The sequence below is a fragment of the Halichoerus grypus genome, chromosome X (assembly GCF_964656455.1).
Source record: "Halichoerus grypus chromosome X, mHalGry1.hap1.1, whole genome shotgun sequence".
NCBI lineage: Eukaryota > Metazoa > Chordata > Mammalia > Carnivora > Phocidae > Halichoerus > Halichoerus grypus.
Window position 1 is genome coordinate 121992079 of NC_135727.1, and position 25064 is coordinate 122017142.

At 43.4% G+C, this 25064-nt stretch overlaps 1 protein-coding gene across 3 annotated transcripts; it reads right to left on the reverse strand.

Moving 5' to 3' along the window:
- Positions 1-1891: 1891 nt before the first annotated feature.
- RAB9A (RAB9A, member RAS oncogene family) lies at positions 1892-24024 on the reverse strand. 3 transcript variants are annotated; one of them, XM_078064264.1, is made up of 3 exons: positions 23917-24024; positions 6572-6602; positions 1892-2985 (listed from the first exon to the last, which is right to left on the reverse strand). In XM_078064264.1, the coding sequence occupies exon 3, from the start codon at positions 2953-2955 to the stop codon at positions 2350-2352; it is 606 nt and encodes a 201-aa protein (XP_077920390.1). In that variant the 5' UTR covers positions 2956-2985; positions 6572-6602; positions 23917-24024; the 3' UTR covers positions 1892-2349. The 3 variants fall into 3 exon arrangements, with proteins under 3 accessions (XP_077920390.1, XP_077920389.1, XP_077920388.1); XM_078064263.1 differs by lacking the exon at positions 23917-24024 and adding an exon at positions 23537-23645; XM_078064262.1 differs by lacking the exon at positions 23917-24024 and adding an exon at positions 7643-7737.
- Positions 24025-25064: the final 1040 nt, after the last annotated feature.

Consider the following 25064-nt stretch of genomic DNA (forward strand, 5'->3'; position numbering starts at 1 on the left):
CCAATCAAAAGACCTTTTACTTCCTAAAAACAAGAGCGTCAGACCTGCAGCTACCTTTCGCTGCTTGTTGAAGAGCTTGTCCCATCGGTTTGTTGTAGTCTCTTTGAAGGCCGGGGCTACTGCCAGGTTTTGTTCCTCCTTAGTGGTCACATTTCAGTACTGTGCTTGGTCAGCTAGCTCCTGTTCACTGGATCCCTTTGAGTCAACGGTGTTAAACTGGATTACTCTGCTTTCCCACCAGCCTGTCTTTATACACATGAAGATCTGTTCCCTTGACCATTTTTTGCTTCCCAGCTCTAGACCTCCTGAATATTTAGCTGAAAAAAAGATTACTGAAAAGCTGCTTATAAGTTTTTTAAAAACCAGCAAAGTATTAGTTAAATCTATACAGGAATCAAAATTACGCATTAGGTAAATACCTACACACATACGTATGTATTATGGGCTGAATTGTGTCCCCCCAAAATCCGTATGTTGCAGCCCTAGCCCCCAGTCCCTCAGAATGTGACTGTATTTGGAGACAGGGCCTTTAAAGAGGTGATTTAAGTCAAAACGAGCCCACTACGGTGGGCCCTAATCCAATCTGACTGGTGTCCTTACGAGAGGAAGAAATTTGGATGCAGAGACATGGTGGCATGGTGGGGGGAGGGGGTGCTGCACACAGAGGAAAGGTCATCTGCAAGTCACAGAGAGACCTTAGGAGAAACTAAACCTACCAACCCCTTGATCTTGGACATACAGCCCCAGAACTGTGAGAAAAATTCCCATTGTTTAAGCCGCCCAGTCTGCATTTTGTTGTGGCAGCCCTAGCAAACTAATATAATATGCTTCCCTTACATACTAAATATCTAGCTTGATACCCAAGAACCTGACACATGCTGCCTCCACGGACAGGAACTGGGTGGCAAGGGTATAGATATCGGTCTCTTAAGTCTTACGATTTTGAAACGTGACTCATCTATTTAAAAAATGAACAAAAAATTTACTCCGAATACCCACTGTTGAACAAGGTGTGGGAAATGGGCACCTTCAGATATTGCTGCTGGATGTGTCCCTAGAGAACGGTTTGAATAAATTGGTAAACCTCCGTACAGCTGACAAATGAGGTAGATATACTATAATGGAAGTATGTCCACATATATTAAGAGGAAACAGCAAGTCACAAACCAATGGGGACACTTTTGATTGGGGAAAAAAAAAGCAAATCCCCTAGAGAAAAAAACAAAGAGTATGTAATATACTCCAATTTGTTACTGGATTCCTATTTTGTTTTTTTGATGGAGGATTACAGTTTTGGGAGGGGGGACTGATAATAAATAATAAAAACAAAAACTGTCTCTAACCTGAAACTATGAAGAGATTTAATTTCCCCAAATTCAAAATGTTAAAATGTTTTTCATATAGCCAAATTGTCTGTTCTGTGTTAGATTAGACTTTCAAAAGCTTAGCTTACTGAATGATACTGCTATTCTTTTTCAGTGGTTCCCAATGAGCAGGGCATGATAACCCTGCCCCAGCATGTTCTGGTAACCCACAGTGGGTTGGTTTGCCTCCGTAGGATGGGATAGGCACACATGGCAGAGCATGAACTTTACCCGCGAAAGACTACAATTCGCTTTATCAAAATCTCCTTGAGAGCAAATCACTAAACAGTGTTCAATGACAGAGAAGGCATTACATATGTGACCGAACAAAGATGTCGTTTACCCTCACACAAGTACAATCCTTAGTATTTCCTCCAAGAGTGATAAAGTTGGCTTCTGTTTTGGGGGTGGGGGCACAACAAGTGATTACTAGTGAGAGTAATTCTGATATGGAGAATGAAAATGTGAATACTTAAATAATTTTAAAGAGAATGAAGAAGTAATCAAATAACTGCAATGCAAACGCATTAGGTTTTAATCTTTATTAACATTATTGCTTTAGGGAATCTTTTTTCCCCTCAACCAGGAACTGAATGCTAATTACATAAAAATATACACATATAAAAAGTAGTTCTCCATTTTCCCAGGAAAAACAAACAATAACTTCCAGAATATTCAAGTGTTTTAATTATAATTAAAGTATTGATCATCTCATTTATTAGCTCTGTAACGTACATATTTAAATTAAATGTTATTAGACAACCATTACAATTTATAAATGTAAGGTGCCACTACTGAGTAAATTGATTCTTCCACGAGTGGATGTGTCCCTTCTCCCACCCACTAATAAAGCAGCAATACGGTTAGTTTAATTTTATGAGTACATGATCCATTGCTGCAAATGCTAATTCTCTTCTCCACCGTGTTTTGTTTTTCTGTGAATGTGTGTAAGTTGGTTAGATCGCACGGGCAACCTCTCTAACGATCAACAGCAAGATGAGCTAGGCTTGGGCTTTCGGTGCAGACTGACCGTGTCTGTCTGAATCAGGTGATCTGACCTATCCTCAGTAGCAAGCACTCTTCGAACTGCTTCCTCAAAGGCTGCTGCGACATTTGTGGCATCTTTTGCACTTGTTTCAAAGTAAGGATAGTCGCCGTTGTCCCTGCACCAGGCTTGGGCTTCTTCTGTAGACACTTGACGTTCACTTATGTCAATCTTGTTGCCCAAAATCACGAAAGGAAAACTTTCGGGCTCTTTCACATCTGCGTAATATATGAATTCTTTCTTCCAGTTACTCAAGTTCTGGAAGCTCTGAGAATCGTCGACACTAAAAGTGAGCAGGCAACAGTCAGAACCTCTGTAAAATGGCGTCCTCAGGCTTCTGAATCGCTCTTGACCGGCCGTGTCCCAAATCTGCATGGTAACAAAATGTCCATCCACCTCCAAATCTTTATTTAAAAATTCCACACCTATTGTATGGAAGAGCTGGATATCAAACTTATTGGTCACATATCTGTTCATCAGAGAGCTCTTCCCAACTCCACCATCTCCAAGGAGAATTACTTTAAAAAGTGAAGATTTTCCTGCCATTATTAATCTCAGGATTTTGACTTTAGAACCCTGTAAAATAAAGAGGTACCATTACATTGCTTTAGACCTGTACATTTCTCTACATGATTGTATGAATATCGGTGCATAAGGGAAATAAAGCACAGAGTCCCCAGTCCTTTCTGTACAGAAAATGCCTAATGCAAGAGCTGTCACACGCTGAGCGCTCGACCACACAGCAGACACAACCCTACTGGTACTCCCTGACACAGCCAGTCAGGGCTCGCTCTTCCCCCAAGCTGACTGAGGCAAGCACTCAAAGCCAAGTCTCACCCCAAACACCTTGCTCTCAACCATCCCTCTCTATGCACAATAAGCCCTGCCCCCATTTCTTAGACATGCAGTAGGAGACCAAAGTAGGCAGGTGTTTGTAACAACTTCAAACAGCCCTTTGGTGGCACAGTGACAGTTTTACTGATGGCTTTCGTCTTGTGCCAAGGGTTTTCTCAATGACCTCCCCTTTCTCTCTTCCAACGCTATCACCATAGGAGCTGGTAACCAGGAAACCAGAGACAGAAGCTGACTGATTTGGCTGTGAACAAAAATAAGCAATGACTGAGTAAATGGACGCCATTCTCTTCATTAGGAACACGATTTGGACTTGGCTAAAATTAATGTCAGCAGCAATGGAATTTTTTAACAAAATATCATAATCTAGCACATTCTGCCCACAAGACTCATTTGGGCAGTTCTAACTCTTAATAAATATGAACCTGGGCTGTCACGTCTGTGTTTTCAGAGGGAATGACACAAATCTTAAAAATGTGGTACTCTAGGGGCGCCTGGGTGGCTCAGTTGGTTAAGCATCTGCCTTCAGCTCAGGTCATGATCCCAGGGTCCTGGGATGGAGCACCGCATCGGGCTCCCCACTCAGCTTCTCCCTCTCCTTCTGCCACTACCCCTGCTTGTGCTCTCTGTCAAATAAATAGATAAATCCTTAAAAAAAAAAAAAAATGCAGTACTCTATGTACCCTTTTGGGGAAGCCCCGGGGCAGGATTACACATTTCCCTACACCACAGGCACCAGCCTGTGTGGGGTAGAATTTCAGATGCCCATTTACAAATGGCTACTTTTTTTTTTTTAAGATTTATTTATTTACCAGAGAGAGAGAGAGAGAGAGAGAGAGAGAGAGAGAGAGTGCAAGAGTACAAGCAGGGGGGCGGCAGGCAGAGGGAGAAGCAGGCTCCTCGCTGAGCAGGGAGCCCGATGCGGGACTCGATCCCAGGACCCTGGGTTCAGGGTCCCCAGATGGCTACTTTTAAGTGCCAACAGGAGCACTGTTCGAATTTAAGGCTTCTGTTTTTATTCTTTATTATGGAAAATTTCAAACATACACAAAATTTCTGAATAATGAGAATAATATAATGAAACCCCCATGGATCCCCAACCTAGCTTCACCAATTACCAACTTATGGCAAATCCTGTTTCTTCCATAACTACCAATTCTCCCCAGTTATTTTGAATCAAATTATATCATTTAATCTGTAAATACTTCACTATTACATGGCTTTTAAGTACATTAAAATTTATAAAAGGAGACAATCTTTGGAATAGCACTAACAAAATTTTCTGTAATGATGGAAATGTCCTCCATCTGCACTGTCCAATATGGCAGCCACTTGCCACATGACTACTGAGCATCTGACATGTGGCTGGAGGGAATGAGGAACCGAATTTTAAATTTTATTTAATCATAACTAATTTGAATGGCCACATTTAGAGGCAATAGCTGTAGTGGCCAGCACAGTTCTAGAGCAGAAATGGTTATTAACTTTAACATGAAACTGGATATATTGTGAATCCATCAATGGGAAAGTAATGAAGACACGAACAATAATTATTAATTGACTAGGATGGATTTGGAAATTCACTGCAGTAAACATTATCTGGCTCTCTCCTGGTTATATGCAAATGTGACCCAGTATAATGGAATTAAATACTTCCTGTCATGTGTAAGAATTCTGCATTTCCAACTACATGATACACTATTCTGGTAAAACCTGTAGAACTTGTCTGTAACTCTTATTGGCTCTTTTAAGTTACTACTACAATAACTACTACTATAACTGATACAATTTAAAGTGGCCAACAAAACTGTGAGGCAATCAAAGTACTTACCTCTTGGAGACTTTTTTGAGACTTTTTTGACTTCAGTGGATTGCTCTGCTCAATGCCCAAACTAAATTCATGTGAGAGGAAATCGAAACAATCCCAAACCCCTTAATCTCCTGACAGAGGTAACAACTTGGTAAATCTGTTCCTTTGTTTAACTTTGCAATCTTGCTTAAACAATTTCAATTTATAGAAAAAAAGAATAACAAAACCAACATTGCATACCAGCTATTATGAGATGAGGAAAAAGCACTGCTCTAAGGCCCTATCCTTAACACTCTTCAGTGGTTCTCCAGATTTCCAGATCTAAGTCCAACTTCTAAGACAAGACACCTAGCCCTGCTCCCCATTTCCAGCTTCAGTCATTGACAAATGCACAGTCAGCTGGAACTGAAATTCAATTCCACTTGCTCAGCTCCCTTGCTCTCCCTTGCCTTGGCCCTGGCACATGCTGCTTCCTCTGCTGGTGATCCTACCCCACTTCACCTAACTAACGGCTGAGCCCTCGGAACCACTCAGCATGGTCATCACCAACACCAGGAACCTTCCCCAGCAGCCCCCATTCCAAGACTGTTCCTTTCACAAGATTTTCAAGATACATGAACACAAAAGTTCCATTCTGTGTTCTAAGGATGTAAGAGATGTGTGTGATTCTAGTATATCATTTATCCCAGTATTTGAGTAAGTCTCTAATTACCTTACCAGACACAAAGTTTTATTGCACAGCACTGAATTGTTAGGATCTTCACATCAAATTATAAACCAGATTATGCAATCTAATAACCTCCCCCCAGGTGACTGGTTGCATATATCTACCAAATTTAATCTTAGACATTCCTTGAGATTTGTCATTTATAATTTTATCAGGACACTTTGACACAGTCCTTTTCTTTTTTCATAATAATGTAGGATTTCCTAGTTGGTGCCATTATTCTGATTAAACAAATCTGGGGTATGCTAGACCCATACACCAGGAAGTGGGGTATGATTTTTTACAATTCCCATCTATAATTTGGGGCCTTGCAGATACCCTCTTTGCAAGGATGCTGGCATTTGCTAAAACAATATATATACAAACATTTCTTTGATTCTTACTGTAGAGTCGTATATAAACATACATGGCGATACAGATAACGATATAAACCATCTTATTTCCCACTGAATCCAACAAAAGCTAGCTTCAGGCAATCTATACATTAACATAACTATAACTGGCTTGGAGACATTAAAAATACTCCCTTTTTCTTTTCTAAAAATAGTAAAACCCTTTGAAACTTCAGCATAAGATGAATGAATAAAGGTATCCTGTTATGTTATTTTCAGAACTTACCTTAAAATATAATGTGAAGTCTTTTTTACTACACAGTTCGGAATGATTGCCCACAAGCAACCTCACCAAGGTTAAAACACGACTTTAACAATTCAGCTAAATCTGATAAAGAATCCTGAATAAGAAAAGCATATTACATAGGTCATAAATGTTACCTTAATTGTTCAGCTCAAGCAGCATCATTATCTGCAAAGAAAAAATTAGAAAGCTCATCTTAGCAATGTACGTTTAATTTGTTTTCACAGTTTTAAGAGTAAAAACAAAAATTAAAATGTGAATAAATATGACTTCCATGAGCATCTGGATTCTTAATTTAAAAGGAAAACCAGAAAAAAATAAATAAAAATAAAAGGAAAACCATACCTGAAAGCTGTCCATGACCTTTCTCAGTCCAAAAAAAACCCTAGAATCATATACTACACTTTTTTTTTTTAAATATTTTTGTCAGAAAGAGAGAGAGAGCACGCGCGCACATGCAAGCGCACAAGCGGGGGGAGTGGGAGAGGGAGAAGCAGGCTTCCCGCGGAGCAGGGAGCCTGATGCGGGGCTCGATCCCAGGACCCCGGGATCATGACCTGAGCCGAAGGCAGACGCTTAACAACTGAGCCAGCCAGGCGCCCCCAAATACTACACTTCAATCACTGCTTTTTCAAGAAGGTTTTTGCCTGCCCACCCTTCTTTTCTAAGTTTCACACTCAAACAACTGCAAGATATTTTTAGGATAAAAATGTAAAATATGGGGGCGCCTGGGTGGCTCAGTTGGTTAAGCGTCTGCCTTCGGCTTAGGTCATGATCTCAGGTCCTGGGATCGAGCCCCGCGTTGGGTTCCCTGCTCAGCAGGGAGCCTGCTCCCCCTGCTTGTGCTCTCTTGCCCTCTCTCTCTCTTCTCTCTCGCTCTCAATAAAATTTTTTTAAAAACGTAAAATATGTCATTCTTCAAAATTTGCCCAAATTTTGAGTGGCTGAGAATAATCCTCTTCCGAAAAATTAAATAAAGCTAACACAAACAAGAAGAAAGAAGAGTCACAAGAGAGGGAGGGGCAGCAACGCAACAAAGGAAAAGCTGGGCTAAAGCTAAGGCAGCGTTGTGTCAGGAAGCTTCTGGGCAGCCAAGGCCGAGGTGAAAACTTCGTGACAGAAGAGTAGCCCATCATCAGAAAGGAGAAGGGTTCTTGGTGCCAAAGGCCAAGAGCACACAGCCCTGGGCAAACTACCTGACATCCTACCTCCTAGGGCCATTGGGAAGATTCACTCGGTCATGGACAATAGGTAAAAGCGTTTCACCACAGTGCCAGGCTCATTATAGGAGTGCAAGAAGTTTCTGTGGAATGAACACATGAAGACGTCTTTACTGGCAGTTTTAAGGACAGGTTTCTTTCATGACCATTTCTTAAGTCAAATTTCAGTAAGAGTCCTGGGCAGAACAGAGAAGAGGATTATGCAGGCAGACATGAGGAAGCCAAAGGATCCTAACTCTAGAGATCGAATTCAATGCGAAGGTTTCTGAGTGACAGATTATGGGGGAAGCTGGGCTAAAGCACTAGCGCTCTCTTAGTCTAAACCAAAGGTTTTATCCCCGACACACACCTTCTTTAAGCAAAGGGCATTTCTGTGAAACTTACATATGGCAGCCCTTAACTTATAAATTCAATCAACGAATAAATGAAGACTCTTCAAAATTTTGACATTTGGGGTTAAAGATGAAATAGCAACAGTAACAACAGCTGTAACAGTGAACACTGAACTAAGCCCTATAAGCCCCTTCCTCTGCTTCACTGCATCCACTCCTCTCAAGTGTCTCCCTATCCCTCCACTACAGATGAGGACCCTGACTCAGAGAGGTCTACTACCTTGCTTGAGGTCATACAGCTAGGAAAACATGGAGAGAGGGAGATCTCAAGGAAGCTGACTGATCTAGGGCCTGCCACTTAAGCCTATTAGGCTCAGCTGCCTTTGCATTTATTTCTGAGGGTTTTCCTGTTGACTGCTGAATGAACACAAGCAGCTGCGATGCTAAGAGTCTTTCAACTGCTGGCTTTATTTCAAGAACTGCACAAGAACAAGGTAACCTGACAGAACTAGTAGTGTTCAATCCACTGACATGTACTATAAATAAAGCACATCTAGGGGCGCCTGGGTGGCTCAGTCGTTACGCGTCTGCCTTCGGCTCAAGTCATGATCCCAGGGTTCTGGGATCGAGCCCCGCATCGGGCTCCCTGCTCAGCGGGGAGCCTGCTTCTCCCTCTCCTGCTTCCCCTGCTTGTGTTCCCTCTCTCACTGTCTCTCTCTAATAAATAAATAAAATCTTAAAAAAAAAAATAAAGCACATCTAACTGTGCGTAAGTTTTTTTTTTTTTTTTTAAGATTTATTTGAGACCGGGGCGGGGGAGGGGGGAAGCAGACTCCCTGCAGAGTGCAGAGCCCAACGCAGGGCTTGATCCCAGGACCCTGGGATCACAGCCTGAACCGAAGGCAGTCACTTAACCAACTGAGCCACCCAGGCGCCCCAAGTGCCGAAGTTTTAATAGAATTTCAACAGTTTAAACATTCTTTTTTAAGATTTTATTTATTTTACAGGGAGAGAAAGAGAGAGGGAGGGAGCACACGCAAAAGGGAGGAGGAGCAGAGGGAGAGGGATGAGCAGACTCCACGCTGAGCATGGAGCCTGACATGGGGCTCGATCTCACAACCCTGAGATCATGACCTGAACTGAAATCAAGAATTAGACGCTTAACCGACTGAGCCACCCAGGTGCCCCTAAACATGTTTTAAATGAACTGTCAATCAAATGTTGGCAGAACTGTGAAGCATCTCCCCAGAAGCCTAGTGTTCCACGGAGTAGGTGAAAGCAGTTTTTAAACAAGTACTTAGTGAAGTCTCCTGTGTGCCAGACACTGTGGATGCAGTCACACCCACCCAGTCCCTGCCACGTGCAGCTTGTAGTTGGGTTAAGTGACGATCTGCACACAAACCCATGTGTGTTACAACTGTGGCAAGATCTACAAATGAGGCATTTGATAGAGAGTGCAAGTATTCATGCTGAACCAGAAACCAAACAACTTAAATAGCCCAGGGGATTCTGCCCAGCATCTCCCTCGGTGAGTGACAGATGCAGTGTGTAAACCTGCAGCTCTCTCAGTCAGACCCAGGCCCCACATGTGAGTATTTCATGGAGCCACCTGTGATTCCAGACCTCAGGGGGACTTAATTTTCATACACTACGACCCTGTAACTCAGCCAGCTACTTCACCTGCTGCTCAGTTAAAAAGGTGGTAACTTCCAAGGCCAGAGGGAAACTGGGCTGTGTTCAAGTGTGTTAGTGAGAGACTACACACCAGTTTCCAGTGCGGGCTCTTCCAAAGCAATGTCTCAGTGATCATTTTAGCTGCATGCTGTCCATAGGGAGCAGCCTCATCAAGGTCTGATTCCACTGTAGGGGGATTTGACCCAGGGTAAGTGGGTCTGATCACAGGCTAAGCCCAGTAGCAGGAAGCTCAGCAACAGGGGGAGAAAACCCCAAGAAAAGCAGAGGGAGCCGGAGCGAGGAAGTGGCGAAGGAAGAGGCCAAGGCAGAGGAAGAGCCCAAGATAGGCCTGAGCACCTGGAGCCCAGAGAGGGAGGAGAGTGCTATACACAGGGGACTGGAGGGAGCGGCTCTGAAAGAGGCAGGGCCTGAGACATGTGGGAAGGATTTCCATGTACACCCCTGAAATGATGAGAGCACTGAAAGAGCTTCAGCAGCAGGCAACCTGATCAGATGTGGAATCCAGAAAGTTAACTGGCTGAGGTGAGGGAAAGAGGAGGGCCTCGGGTAGAGCTTCAACGGATGCCCTTATGATCCCTTTCAACTACCAATGGCATCAGCTGGCTTTGGGATTGAAAATGGTGGCTTTTCTGCCTTGTAGGTGGATCCTGCAGTAAGATGTTCACTCTGTGGCTTTATACTTCACCTCCCTTTCATCTTTTCCTCTTGCCACCCCTTGCAAACTCCTGCTCACCCCTGTAGATGCAACTAGACCTCATCTCCCACTGAAGTCCCTTCCCCCACATTCCTAATGCACCCTGAACATGCCTCTAAGTGCAGAGGTAATAATAATGAAATTGGCATACCTACTATGTCTAATAAAAATGAAACATGCTTGGGGCACCTGGCTGGCTCAGTTGGTAGAGGATGCAACAACTCTTGATCTCGGGGTTGGTTCGAGCCCCATGTTGGATGTGGAGATTACTTAGAAAAAAAAATAAAATGTTTAAAAAAAAAAACTCTCTAAAAAGATTGAGTTTCATGGAAACACATTATACCATTAAAAAATGCCCATACTTTTCCCCGAGTTATCAATTTTCTAAAGTATAGCAGGGGCGCCTGGGTGGCTCATATGGTTAAACATCTGCCTTCGGCTCAGGTCATGATCCCAGGGTCCTAGGATCAAGCCCCACGTCTGGTTGCTGGCTCGGCTGGGAGCCTGCTTCTCCCTCTCTCTCTCCCCTGCTCATGCTCTCTCTCTCTGTATCTCTCTGTCTCAAATGAATAAATAAAATCTTTTAAAAAATAAAAATAAAATAAAGTATAGCAAAAAATACATCCCCATACTATTCTAAAATCATGTCAAAAAGAAAAAAAAACAGATTTTGCAAAAATGTCAATAGTAGGGCAAATGCAAATGCCCTAAATGCCTAACTGGCGATGTTTTGCACTCCCTGAGGAAACATGGAAAGGTGGGACTGTAGAAATATGCTGTTGCTGAATGATAAAACTGCATGCATACCGTGATCACAGCACAGAAAACCTTACAGGTTTATATTAAAGTCTGCAAGAGGGGCACCTGGGTGGCGCAGTCGGGTGAGCGTCAGACTCTTGGTTTCGGCTCAGGTCATGATCTCAGGGTTATGAGATTAAGACCCATGCCAGGCTCCAAGCTCAGTGTGGAGTCTGTTTCAGATTTTCTCTCCCTCTCCCTCTGCCCCTCCCACTCGTGCACTCTGTCTCTCTCAAAGTCTTTAAAAAAAAAAAAGATTTATTTATTATTTATTTATCTGAGAGAGACAGAGAGCAAGACAGAGAGCACAAGTGGGGGTAGGGGCAGAGGGAGAGGGAGAAGCAGACTCCTTGCTGAGCAGGGAGCCCGACGCAGGGCTCAATCCCCGGACCCTGAGATCATGACCTGAGCCGAAGGCAGACACTTAACCGACTGAGCCACCCAAGCGCCCCTAAATAAATAAATCTTACAAAAAAACCCAAGTAACCCAATTTAAAAATGGGCATAAATGGTCAACATCATTAGGGAAATGTAAATCAAAACTACAATGATATAGCACTTCATATCACTAGGATGGCTAGAATCAAAAAAGACAGACAATAAACAAGTGCTGATGAAGATATGGAGAAACTGGAACTCTCATACACTGCTAGTGGGAATGTAAAATGGTGCAATGATAGTGGAAAATAGCCTGGTGATTCCCCAAAAAGTTAAACATAAACTTTCCATATGACCCAGCAATTCTTCTCTTAAGAGAAATGAAAACATACTCCACATAAAAACTTGTATGTGAATGTTCATAGCAGCATTATTCATAATAGCCAAAAAGTGGAAACCACTCAAATGTCCAACAACTGAATTGTTAATAATATTACATGTGGCCTCCCATTTATATGTAATGTTTGGAATAGGCAAACCCATAGATAGAAAGTAGATTCGTGGTACCAGGAAATGGGTGGGGAAAGGTAAATGGGGAGTGATTGCTAATGGGTACAGGGATTCTTTGTGTGTGTGTGTGGGGGGGGGGTGATGAAAATATTCTGGAATTAGGGTAATGGTTGCACAACTTTGTGAATATACTAAAAGCCAACGAATTGTATACATTAATGGTGAATCTTACGGTATGTGAGTTATATCTAAAGAATATAGGTGTACATTTATAGATGCACACACTCACACAAACATGTATACGGCCTAAGAATTGTCAAATAAGACCCTAAAATTAGATTTATGCAAAGCCACGAATGATCTCCTTGTCCCTTCATCAGTGTCCTTTTGAATAAACTGTTACACACACAGTAGATAGCTTAGGATTACAATACATGTGCTGGCACCAACACATGCTGTCTACAGCACACACTAATCTGAATGGGAAAATGGATAAGTAGGTCACTGGCAGCAAAGAAAATGAGCTACGTTTTCAGCAGATACCTCAAAAGTGAAGACAAAAAGCACTGTATGTCCACCCTTTACTTTTTACAACACTGTTTTTCCAACTTTTCTATTGTATACTTTTAACTATCAATTATTTACAGATAGTTTATTTGCAGTACCCTTTTCTCTGGCTTTCCCCAACCGCTTGCTGGTTTCCAAAGCCATTATACTACAGTAAACCAAGAGGGAGTCAGATCCAAGCAGAAAAAATATAAATCTCTAATAGGAATGTTTGTAGGGATTAAAGGCAGATATTTTTTATTGTTTATAGATCCAACTGCCTCCATTCTTCACAGATAACTAACCCCATTTATTTCTTCATTATTTTCATTATATAAAGGTTTAGAGCATGGCATTCCAAGGGCCATCCAACCTCACAAACCTGTCCCAATTATATCACTACAACTCACCGTCCCCACACCTATCACAGGAATTTACAGCCCAGTCTTTGTTCAGGCCCTTATCTTGGACTGGGAGTTCCCTCCCAACACCTAGACAGCTAGGAAAATCCTAGTCATTCAAAGACCTCACCTCATCCAAGAAGCTTGCCATGGCCACCCCCAGAAACCTAATCTTCCTCTTTTCTTTGCTCTCATCATCATTTCCACCTGATTACAGCTCTCACTCGTGCTCTACGCGTCTCTTCCTAATTACAATGTCAACTCCCTAGGAGGGACACACCACACCTAATTCTATCCATTCATTTGTCCTTTTTTTGGTTCTGTGAGGTATCAAATAAATGCAAAATTAAGAACAAAGAGAAAATAACTTCCTCCTTTATTCTATTCTTATTTTTCTATTTGTACTTTCCGCGCTTACAATTCTTTGTTCAATCAGTTCTTCCCCCATTCTATTTTTGAAGTCTATTAAAATGTGTGGGAAGGGACAAAAAAACTGATTCTTTCTTGCAAGTCTAATGAAAACGCCACTTTAAGTACTACTGGCTCCAACAGGGAGCTGGTGAACATTAAAAACGACAACATTCCTCTAATAAGCTGCCGAAGGGAGAGTAGGCTGGGTTTGTAAACTGCTCTGCTCAAAATTTCAGATTTGAAACACATATTCTGTAACCCCTGACTAGTCCTTACTTCCAAACACTTAAATTGAATTTATCCCTCTTGTTTTAAATTTAGGAACAGATTTTTTTCCTCAAAATCACACATTCCTTTTGCATTTATCCTGAATGTCCTAGTTTAGAGGCATACCACTTATTCTGAGGTTCAAAGAAACTAACCAAGGAAAGAAACACATGGATAATCTCTAAATTATTTCTATTTTCGCTTAGAGCTGGATTCATTCCTTGAATCTTAGTATCAGTGTCTCTCACTTAACAGCCTAATTAGTTCCACTCTGTTTCCAGTCTTCTTGGTTGTCTTGCTGAAATGCATGAGCAAGAAGCAAGTCAGAAGTCACCAAGTCTAATGGGTGCTTTATCTCTACAGCAAGAGGTCAACACACACACACACACACACACACAGAAGACTTAAGCAAAATACCATAGGAAGAGACCAACTTGGAGGCACAACTTTTTTTTAGAGGCACAACTTACCAGATGAAATAAATCATCTAGTTGACCACTGAACATTACCTCACAGAGATAGCAAGAGAAGAGAAAAACTGTAAATCAAACTACACTATCACAAAGCAAGAGTAGAACACCCTATTTGAAGAACTCATTTCAATAAACTTTTTTAAAGATTTTATTTATTTATTTTAGAGAGAGAGAGAGAGCGTGAGTTGGGGGGGAGCCTAGGGGGAGGAAGGAGGGGGAAAAAAACCTCAAGCAGACGCTGTGCTGAGAGTGAAGCCTGATATCGGGCTCGATCTCACGACCCTGAGACCATGACCTGAGCCAAAACCAAGCTTAACTGAATAAGCCACCCAGGGGACCCAGTAAGTACTCTTTTTTGAAGATAAGTCACCTAATTAAACTTTTAAGAAATACATACTCACAATTTTGCTTAAAACACAAGGCACCTCTGTAGTTAGGTATGCGAGCTAATCATTAACAGTGGTGGAGAGAGTGGAAGGAAAAGTCTTCTCAAACCATCTTGAAAATACAGAGCACCATGATCAGACAGAACCTTCTGCAATGATGGAAATATTCTACTCCCGCACTATCTAGTACGGTGTCATTAAGCACACGTGGCTCTGAGCACTTGAAATGCGACTGATCTGAGGAACTGAACTTTTATTTAATTTTAATTAGTTTAAAGTTAAATTGCTACATGAGTATTGGACAGTTTGGGTATAGAGTGTGCTTAATTGGGGAGTCCATGAAGGAGCTGCAGGGGGAAAACACACCTCCTAGAATGACAGGTGAAATAAGGATGAATGTACAGATGGAAGTGTGTGCTTCAGCTTTTCTCCGGAAAGAGTACAAAGGGTTTCATCTGATTCTTAAACGGATCTGTAATGATCAATACATGTCCACATCATTTGTGTGTGTATACGTTTTTTTAAGGTAAACTCTACCCCCAACATGGGGCTCAAACTCACAACTCCGAGATCAAGAGTCGCCTGCTCTACCGGACTGAGCCAGCCAGGCGCCCCTACATCATTTGTATATGATGCGGGATCCATTTGTGTTACTCATAATACCCTCCAGACTTTCATCTTTACTTGGCATCACTATTTCCCCATTCTCTCCCTCACCTGTGAGACTCTATTAATATTACATTTTGACCATGAACTGTGACAGTTCAGTGAACAGACTTACTCATGAGAAAATGCTAATCCTGGAAGTGAGGATAACGTTTTATTCTCTGTTCTGTTTAATGAGGTCCTTAAAAGAACACCCATAAATCTACCTATAAGACATTTACCTGTGAAAGACACTTAAACTGCTTAATAAAGAAAAGAGTTTTTTTTAGTTTAAGGTTGTTTAAGATACTTCAGGGTTGCACTGTGAGGGACACAATTCAAAGAGAAAGAAATGGATAAAAGTCACAAGATAGGACTATTGGAAATTCTGGCTAGGTTTCAGGAAGAAGACTGCATTGTGAAAGAAATGAATTTAAATATGCATGTTAGCAAAATGCATTAAAGCAGCAAAACACAAATTAAATATGATCTAAAATGATCTGCTGTAACTTAAGGGAACATTGATTTTGACTCCTCAAGTCAGGTAAGAAACCAGGTGTCTTTAATTTGGAGCAGAAAAGGGTAAGGTCTGGAGAACTTCCATAAAAACCCAGGGAAGAGTTAGTACACAAACACGACCCATAAGGCATGAAGCCACAGCAAAGTAGAACTTCTTGGCTGTTAAGAAATTAAGTAAGAGGAGTGGGGATTTCCCAAGATGTATTGCAAGAGGACAGCTATATGTCTAGCATATAGGACTCAACTGGATTAGAGGAGCCCATTCTGCAGGGAAGTTGTTACCAGGTCAAAATGAGAAGACACACAAGAGCACTGCAGCTGGCTTACAGGAAAGTTCACTTCATCCCACTTCTCCATCAACGATGCCCAGTTTGCTCCAACCAAGGTACTGCTACAAAAAGCTTCCCAAGTCACCAGAGAGCTCCTAAAGGCCAATCCAGGGGCTTCTCCTCAGTCCTCATCTAAATGTCCTAAGGGACACAAAGCCCTAAAGCAGATAAAGAGAAAAGTGCTTCTCTTAGGACTTTGCTGTGTATGCTTCCAGAAAACACCTCCACAGTTGACCACCTGGTACAGTGAATTCTCTCAGATGTAGCCATTTGTCTGGATGTACATGACATAAAAACTCAAAGGGTACTCAAGGCATTTTTCTTAAACAAATAAAGGAATGGAGGCCCAACTGGGAAAGGATCTTATGAAACATCATATCTCTAGCTGGAGGCATAGGTGGGACCTCTAAGTGTGAGCCGGGACCCAGCCATCATTACTGTCTCTATTAGGTCTAAACAGCCTGGCAGTGACCTTGAAAATGCTTTCTATTTAATGGTCCTTAAAACTCCCCTTCGCTGGGGCACCTGGGTGGCTCAGTCAGTTAAGCATCTGCCTTCAGCTCAGGTCATGATCCCAGGGTCTTGGGATCGAGCCCCACATCAGGATCCCTGCTCAGTGGGAAGCCTGCTTCTCCCTCTCCCACTCCCCCTGCTTGTGTTCCCCCTCTCACTGTGTCTCTGTCAAATAAATAAAAATTTTTAAAAATATACATATAGGGGCGCCTGGGTGGTTCAGTCGTTAAGCGTCTGCCTTCAGCTCAGGTCATGATCCCAGGGTCTTGGGATCGAGCCCCGCATTGGGCTCCCTGCTCAGCAGGAAGCCTGCTTCTCCCTTTCCCACTCCCCTGCTTGTGTTCCTGCTCTTGCTGTCTCTCTGCCAAATAAATAAAATCTTTAAATATAAAAATATACATATATATATACACACACACACACATACAAACCCAAAAAGGACAAGAAGAGGGAATAACTGTAGATGAGAGACAGCAACAAAATTGAGATGGACAGCAAAATGTCCTAGTAACGACAAACGGAAGAGATGAGGAACGCTAACCCGGGGAGAAGCAGCTAACAATGAGAAAGCTGATTCCCAGGGCAGACCTGAAGAGGCACACTGGCACTTCTTGACACTTCTTGAGACAGGCTGGCCAGGCTGAAAGCACAAGGGTTTCTCCTGAAAGGCCACAGACCCCATGACCACCCTCTCTGCACCTAGAGGCCCCTTTCGCCACCGGCAAATCTACTCCCTAAAGTGTGTAGAGCAGAAAATGGAGATGAAACCCTCCGGACAACAAGGGAGAGAGGATCAAGGGTCAGTCTGCTTAGGCAACAGAGGCAGGGCAGACTCTTCTAAACTCCTGAGGGAGCCACAGAGGTAGCAGACATCTGTAAGACACCATGCAAGCTGGCGCTCAAGGGAGTTCATGGCTTCAACATGAGATTGTACCACGTTCCTTTCCATGACACTGTTATCTTTGCAAAGCTAGGTTTTCCAGGGCTGGTGTGATAAAAATCAAGTACTACGCAAATGTTAATGAGGAACAGGATATGAAGGTAGCAGCTGTTTGCTCCAAAACAACTATTTATGAAATTTTTTTAAGATTAGAGGAACTCAGGGTGCCTGGGTGGCTCAGTCAGTTAAGCGTCTGCCTTCAGATCTGGTCATGATCTCGGGATCCTGGGACAGAGCCCCACATCGGGGTCCCTGCTCAGTGGGGAGTCTGCTTCTCCCTCTTCCTCTGTGCGCACGCTCTCTCTCAAATAAATAAATAAATAAAATCTTAAAAAAAAAAAAATACTGGAACTCCTTCCAGAGAATGTTCTGCATTCACCAACGTGTGGTCCTCAAGCAGTTCTTCTGTTGTTCTGTTCTGACTTCCAACTAAACCATATATGTATTTTCAGGTATGTTTATCTAATCACTGCTCTGATTAAATACACAAGTGAGAAACTGCACAAACTAGAGCAGGTGCCTAGCTACACACCATAGCCAAGTGAGTTCTAACTTTTTGAACCTGTTAAATCAAAACACTCCTCTAAGGGCACCTGGGTGGCTCAGTCGGTTAAGCTTCTGCCTTTGGCTCAGGTCATGATCCCAGGGTCCTGGGATCAAGTCCCACGTGGGGCTCCCTGCTCAGTGAGGAGTCTGCTTCTCCTTCTGCTCCTCCCCCTGCTCATGCTCGCTCTCTCTCTCAAAAAAAAAAAAAAATCTTAATAAATAAACACTCTAGCAAGTTCTAGAAAAGAAATCTGTAAGGCTTTTTTCAGGCTTCTCTAACACTGGCAACGCAACCACTCATATGAAAACTACCTTGGCCTCTGTACCCAAAAACCTAGTCCAATTCACAAGAACTTGGAATTAAAATAGTTCAGTTTACATTGAACTAACAGTTCAGTTTGTTAGTTTACACTGCTCTGCTAGCCTTCACACTTGGATAATGAATGTGGCCACAGAATGAGTATATCAAGTTGCTCCATACTGTTTCTCCGTCCCCTATCAAACAATAGCATAGATTTGTAAGGCATCAGGCCTTGGACAGAAGTGGAGTCTGTGTCCAGATTTCCCACCATGAAGTGAGCTGGGTTCAGTGAGGGCAGAATGTAAACCCTGACTGCCTGCTTCATTTCTGTATTTCTTTCAAAATACACACCCGTTTTCCCCACCCTGTGCTGATTTAGCTGTCAGCTTACTTGCATTCATTTACTTCTAGCTGTCCTCTCTGTGTTCATGATAGGCAACAGCATTCTAAACCCTGTATCCACCTTGGTCAAAAATTAACAAAAAGTAATGGAAGAATACAGAATGTGGAAATACCCAGAGTTCAACTTTCACAACATGTACAATATCAAGATTCACTCTGGGAAATACCCAGAGCTCAACTTTCACAACATGTACAATATCAAGATTCACTCTGGAAAATAGAGATTTCTCCTCCAAGGTATCTAACAAGCCTAGACACCCCCAGGCTTCCTGGCAAGCACAGGCCTAGGACTACCTCCAGCCTTACCTCCTCAAGACAAGGAGAGGCCAGGCCTTCTCCACCTGCTTATACACCCGGGTCCCCCAGGCCTCCTCCACCTGCTTATACACCCGGGTCCCCCAGGCCTCCTCCACCTGCTTATACACCCGGGTCCCCAGGCCTCCTCCCTCAGGTATCCAGAACGTGCCTCTGCATCACAGCTTTCCCAACTCCCTGAGGCATGAGTTCATCGCCCCCCCACCCCAATCCTTAATAAATGTTCTCTGTTGATGACCTACTTAGTCACAAGCCCTATTTTCTGGTCCCCGGTTTTGACTAACAAATTTATTACCTAGCTAGCTTTCAAGTGAGACGCGTTTCTCAAACATACAAGCACACTTCTATTTGGCTTATTCCCTACTGCTGCTTAACCAGCATGTTGCCTGGAGCGGAACTACTTGGAAGCCAATAATATGATGTCTCTACTTGGTGTCATATAATCTCATAGAGATTGTAAAGTACAACCATCTCATTTTACAAAGAAAGAAATGTGGTGACCTAACTTGGCCAGAGCAGCAAGCCAACTATAGATCGAGCAAGACTCCTCTGAGGCCAGTGCATGTTCTTCCTGCACCAATTCCTCTTGACCCTTCCCAGAATGAAACCCTTTAAATCAGGAAAGAACATATATAGCCCTTTGCTAGATCCCATATGATAGCAATCACTTCTAGGTGTACAATTTAGCATCCCCTTTACCCCATAGGAGATAACTCCTGATAAGAGACAGAGAAATCTGTAATTAACAAAGAACATGCTATCCATCAGCATGAGTCAAAAGCAAAGCTACCACAAAAGATGCCATCTTGGCTGCATGAATAACACTTTCACAGTGATTCCTAAACAGAGAGCCAAACCTTTTTGACTCCTTACCCCCAAAGTTCGCCTAATAGTTACATCCACCACCACAATGAAGTAGTACATATACTGAAGGGCCTAGTCTTAGACAGGTATGGTGAAAATGGCTGGAAAACAACAGAAAGAAAAGAAAATGATATAAAAGTCATTTTTAAAAATTTCACCATTTATTTCTTGATTTCCATGATAAAATGCATGCATAACTACTGCCTACTGAGGCTAAATGTAAGGAAAATTTTATGCTCAACAAGAATGGCTCCTTGTAAATATTGATTCTTGTAAATATTCAGATGTGGTCAACCTAAAAAGCTATCAGAAACACATCAGGGGCGCCTGGGTGGCTCAGTAATGATCTCAGGGTCCTGGGACTGAGCCCTGCATCGGACTCCTTGCTCAGCGGGGAGTCTGCTTCTCCCTCTCCGTGCCTCTCTGCCTACTTGTGATGTCTATCAAATAAACAAATAAAATCTTAAAAAAAAAAAAGAAACACATCAACTGTTCCCCATTTCACCTAAGTCCACCCATAGTAAACGCCCTTACAGGTACCTGTGTGTGCGTATACAGATATTTTGTTTCTTAATGACACCTAGCCCCTGACCTTGGGTAGCCCAGGCAATAAATTTTGTTCCAAGACACAGTCAGAATCTGATCTTACGATTATGATTAGACAGACTATAAGCTTCGCAGAGTTGGCAACTCCCTATTGCCCTTCATATCACCAGCACCTTTGTATCAGTGCCCAACAGACTGCCCAGTGTTTACTGACAACTGGAATAATACAGAAACCAAACCCCTAAGTCTATTTCAACAGCTCTGAATGGCTCTCAAGTTCTTTTTGACACTTTTGCCCTTAAAAAAAAAAAAAAAAAGATTCTGGGGGCACCTGGGTAGTTCAGTCAGTTGAGCATCTGACTCTTGGTTTCAGCTCAGGTCATGATCTCATGGTTGTGGGATCAAGCCGGGCGGCCGGCTCTGTGCTCAGCGCAGCCTGCTTGGGCTTCTCTCTCCCTCTCCCTCTGCCCTTCCCCTGCTTGCATGCTCTCTCTCTCTCTCTCTCTAAAATGAAAGAATAAAATCTTAAAAAAAAAAAAGATTCTGGGGGCACCTGGGTGGCTCAGTCAGTTGAGCGTCCGACTCTTGATTTCAGCTCAGGTCATGATCTCAGGGTCCTGGGATCGAGCCCTGCGTGAGGTTCCCACTCAGTGGGGAATCTGCTTGAGGATTTTCTCTCCCTCTCCTTCCACCCCTTCCCCCGCTCACGTACATGCACACTCTCTAAAATAAATAAATCTTTAAAAAAAAAAAAAAGATTCTGTTATCAGAAATTATTTGCTCACTCCTTAGTCTTTCAAATGAATGAATATGCCTCTTGGTCAAGGGAAATCTCTTTAAGTTCTCAAATTTTCCCCACTGTTCTTTCTTAAAATGATTAGGAGGTATCCTAAATAGGAAAATGACATTGCATTTGAAGAACTACAGAAGCGCTGAAAGGTGAGCCTCAGAGTTAGACTGCTGTAAAGCAGGGTTTCTCAACCCTGGCACTAGTGGCATTTTGGGCCAGACAACTCTTTGTTGTGGAGGGCTGTGCTGTGCACTGTAGGGTGCTGGGCAGCACCCACAGCCTCCACCCCCTGGAGGCCGGCCGGCAGCGCTCCCCGTCAGGTGAGGACCAAATCACCTGCAGGCACAGTCACATGTGCCCCCGGTGAGAACTAGCGCTCTAAACTCACAGAAGGGGGCGCCTGGGGGGCTCAGTCGGTGAAGCGTCTGCCTTCCGCTCAGGTCATGATCTCGGGGCCCTGGGATGGTGACCCGCATCAGGCTCCCTGCTCAGCGGGGAGTCTGCTTCTCCCTCTCCCTCCATGATCGCTCTCGCTCTCACTCTGTCTCAAATAAATACATTTAAAAATCTTAAAAAAAAAAAAAAAGAAAACAAAGCAAAACTCACAAAGGCTTGCCCCGAATCCTGCCTCTGCCCTCTTCCCTACTTGTGTGACCTGGGAAACAGACCTAACCTTCCTATGCCCCCAGCAAATTCCTCACAAGTAAAATGGAGCTAATAGCAGAGAACTGTTGTGAGAATTAAATGAAACGATGTATGAACAGGATTTATATGCACATAACATCCAGTGCCAGAGTGACTGCCCAAGAAATGGTAAGAAATGAGGGGAGGCTAAAAATTAACTTCTAGAACCAAAGGAACTTAGCTGCAGGCCTCCAGAGTACTGTAGTCTACATGGAAGGAGTGGTAAGGATAGAAACGAAAAGACACGAGAGGATGGAAAAGAGGAAGAGCACTAACGTATTTCCCCAACCTCTAAGAGAGTCAAGGCCAATGATGTTCTCCTTAGTTTTCGTTGGTCTACTATAACCTCACAAATGATAAACCAAAAATATCCCCAAATCAAAAAACTCTCCAAAATAAGTCACCAGGGGTGCCAGGGTGGCTCAGTTGGTTGGGCGACTGCCTTCGGCTCGGGTCATGATCCTGGAGTCCCGGGATCGAGTCCCACATCGGGCTCCCTGCTCGGCTGGGGGTCTGCTTCTCCCTCTGACCCTCCCCCCTCTCATGTGCTCTCTCTCTCTCATTCTCTCTGTCTCAAATAAATAAATAAAATCTTAAAAAACAACAACAACAACAACAACAAAAAAATAAGTCCCACCAAACCAGAAACTTTTTAGTATAAGCAAGAGGAATTTAACTACAACGACTACACAAAAATACTAAAAGCACCCGGATCATCACACCATTGTCTCAGATTTGGGGATCTAAATAAGATACTGAGAGTTATGGACAAGTAGTGATTATAATTTCGACATAAGCTCCTAAAAGAGAAACTAAGCACAGCCTTCCTAAAAGGCTGAAAAAAACCCAACAGTTCTGGGTTTCCTTCGTCTCTCTAGTTCTGCTACACGAAACAGTTTCTGAGATTACAGGCAATTTAGGGATTTTCCACTACAATGGTATCAGAAAGACAAACATGTAAAAATTTTTCTTTAATTTTAAAAAAGCTATCAAATTCTATTGATTTTATCAGGTTGCTCAAATCTTATAAAAAGACTGTGATCACATGACATTTTGGAAACCAGCAGAAAAGTCATTCCTCAAAAGAACCATGGTCACGGGATGCATCATCACTTAAAAAGAAAAACAACAACAAAAAGACAACTAATACCACCCCAGCTATTTGGTCAGCACTTTAAATTCTCATCTTGCCTCTTGACCAACTAAGTTGGAAGAAAGGAACACGATTCTGAAACCTTAGCCAGAGTCTCCATCAGATAATGCCCCAAAATGCCGCCAGCCCCTAGAACTGGCTCCACATTCCAAACTCCTTAACTGAGTGGTCATTAACACATTGGCCAATGTTCACCCGGGCAGCCTGTCAGAGGTCGCCAAGATCAAACCCTGTGAGCGCCTTTGCTTCCTCTACGTTAATCATTCGGGGGTACGGTCTGTCTGGGTGGGCTGGGGCGTGTGGATGTGTGTGTGTCCCCGAATGGTTGGGGGAAAGGCTGGTGTATGTGTGTGTCCCCGAGGGACCGGGTGTCTTTGTGCGTGTGTGTGTGTTTCCCGGGGGTTGTGTGTGTACCTCTCCCCCCCTCCCCGAGAACGTACGTACGTGTCGCTCTCCCCCGGCGTTTGAGTCCGTGCGCGTCCCAGGTGTTTACGGATCTCTCTTTCCCCGGGTGTTTGCGCGCGTCTTCCAGATGTTTGGGCGTCTCTCCACGTGTCCCCGCGTGTTTGGGTGTGTGTCCCTCTCCTCGGGTTGTGTGGGTGTGGGAACTCGTCTTTTCTCCTGCGTCAGTCAGTAGGAGACAGGAGGCAACAAGCCGTCCCCCGTCCCGAGACGGACGATTGCCCCGCGGCCCCGCGCAACCCCGCCCCGGCTGCCCGAGGGCCAGGCCGCACTCGGGGCCCATGAGCCCCCCCAGACCCTGACGCTGGCGCGCCCGGCCCCGGCCCCCGCCCGGCCCCGAGGGGCGTCCGCGCTCCACTCACCTCGTGGCCACGCAGAGGACGCCCGGGGAGCTCCCGGCTGGCCCGTCCAAGTGCAACGAGGAGAGCAGGTCGGGGACCCGCGGAAAGGAGAGCGGAGCGCTGCCGGGGTCCAACTCCAGCTACTCACGTCCAGCACCAAGGGAACAACATGGCGGCGGGCTGGGGCGGGGCCCGGGGAGGCGGGGCCTGGACGGTGGGGCCCGGGGAGGAGGCGGGGCCTCGAGGCTGCCGCACGGCCAGCCCTCACCTTCTCTCCCGGACGCCTGTCCTCAAGCTAAATCGTCGTTTTTCCCGGGGTCGGCTACTCCTCGTGTCCTCAGCTGCGTTCCGGCGAGAGAGAGCACGAAATAATAGTTATCTTTAAAAGTTTACCTGAAGTGGAAATAAACAGATCGCATCAGCACAATCACAGGTTTTTGTGATTACCGTAAGAAAACGAATATGCAAACAGTAGATGAAAAATGGAAACAGCTGTGATATTGTGTCATAACAGGAATTTTTAAAAGTAAATGTAAAACTTTTCCGTCATCTTGTTAAAATACCGCCTCTGTTATCTCTAAATATAAAGCAGTAGTGCAGAAAGACTATTGGAAAACCTCTTCTTAATTCCTCACTTTAATATATGGAGTTGAGTGCATGGTTCTTATGATACGGGTCCCTGGAGGGACTTTTACTGACCTCTCAGTATATTTTGTGGGGTAGATTTAGTTTGTTTGTATTGCAAGAGAAGGACCTCACTTTTATGATTTCCTGGGCCCACAATCATTAAATAACCTCTGGCTCTTTAGGGAGTCATTTTCCGGTAAAGAATCTAATGTAGTCTTTTCATTCAGCACTAGAAAAAGTATATTTTAGGACAGTTTCTCACAAGTATTAAAGACAATTTTAGAATACTTCTGACAATGAGGCTGTAATAAAGATTGAGCTCTAGTTTGAGCTTAAATGAATTTTTCTTTTATAAAGAAATCTATTTTTTTATCCATATAGGATATTTCCCCAAGGAAATATGTCCACAAGGAAATATGAGTAAGGTTTATAAAATATAAATCTATTGAAAATAGGGAGGGGAAAGATATTCTCTTATTTTAAACACAAAATAATTAAAACTACACAACAAAACATATAAGAACATTAGAATTAATTTTCCC

What these genes read in the sequence shown, in the direction of transcription:
- RAB9A (XM_078064264.1), bottom strand. Translation starts at nt 2,955, where the DNA reads ATGGCAGGAAAATCTTCACTTTTTAAAGTAATTCTCCTTGGAGATGGT.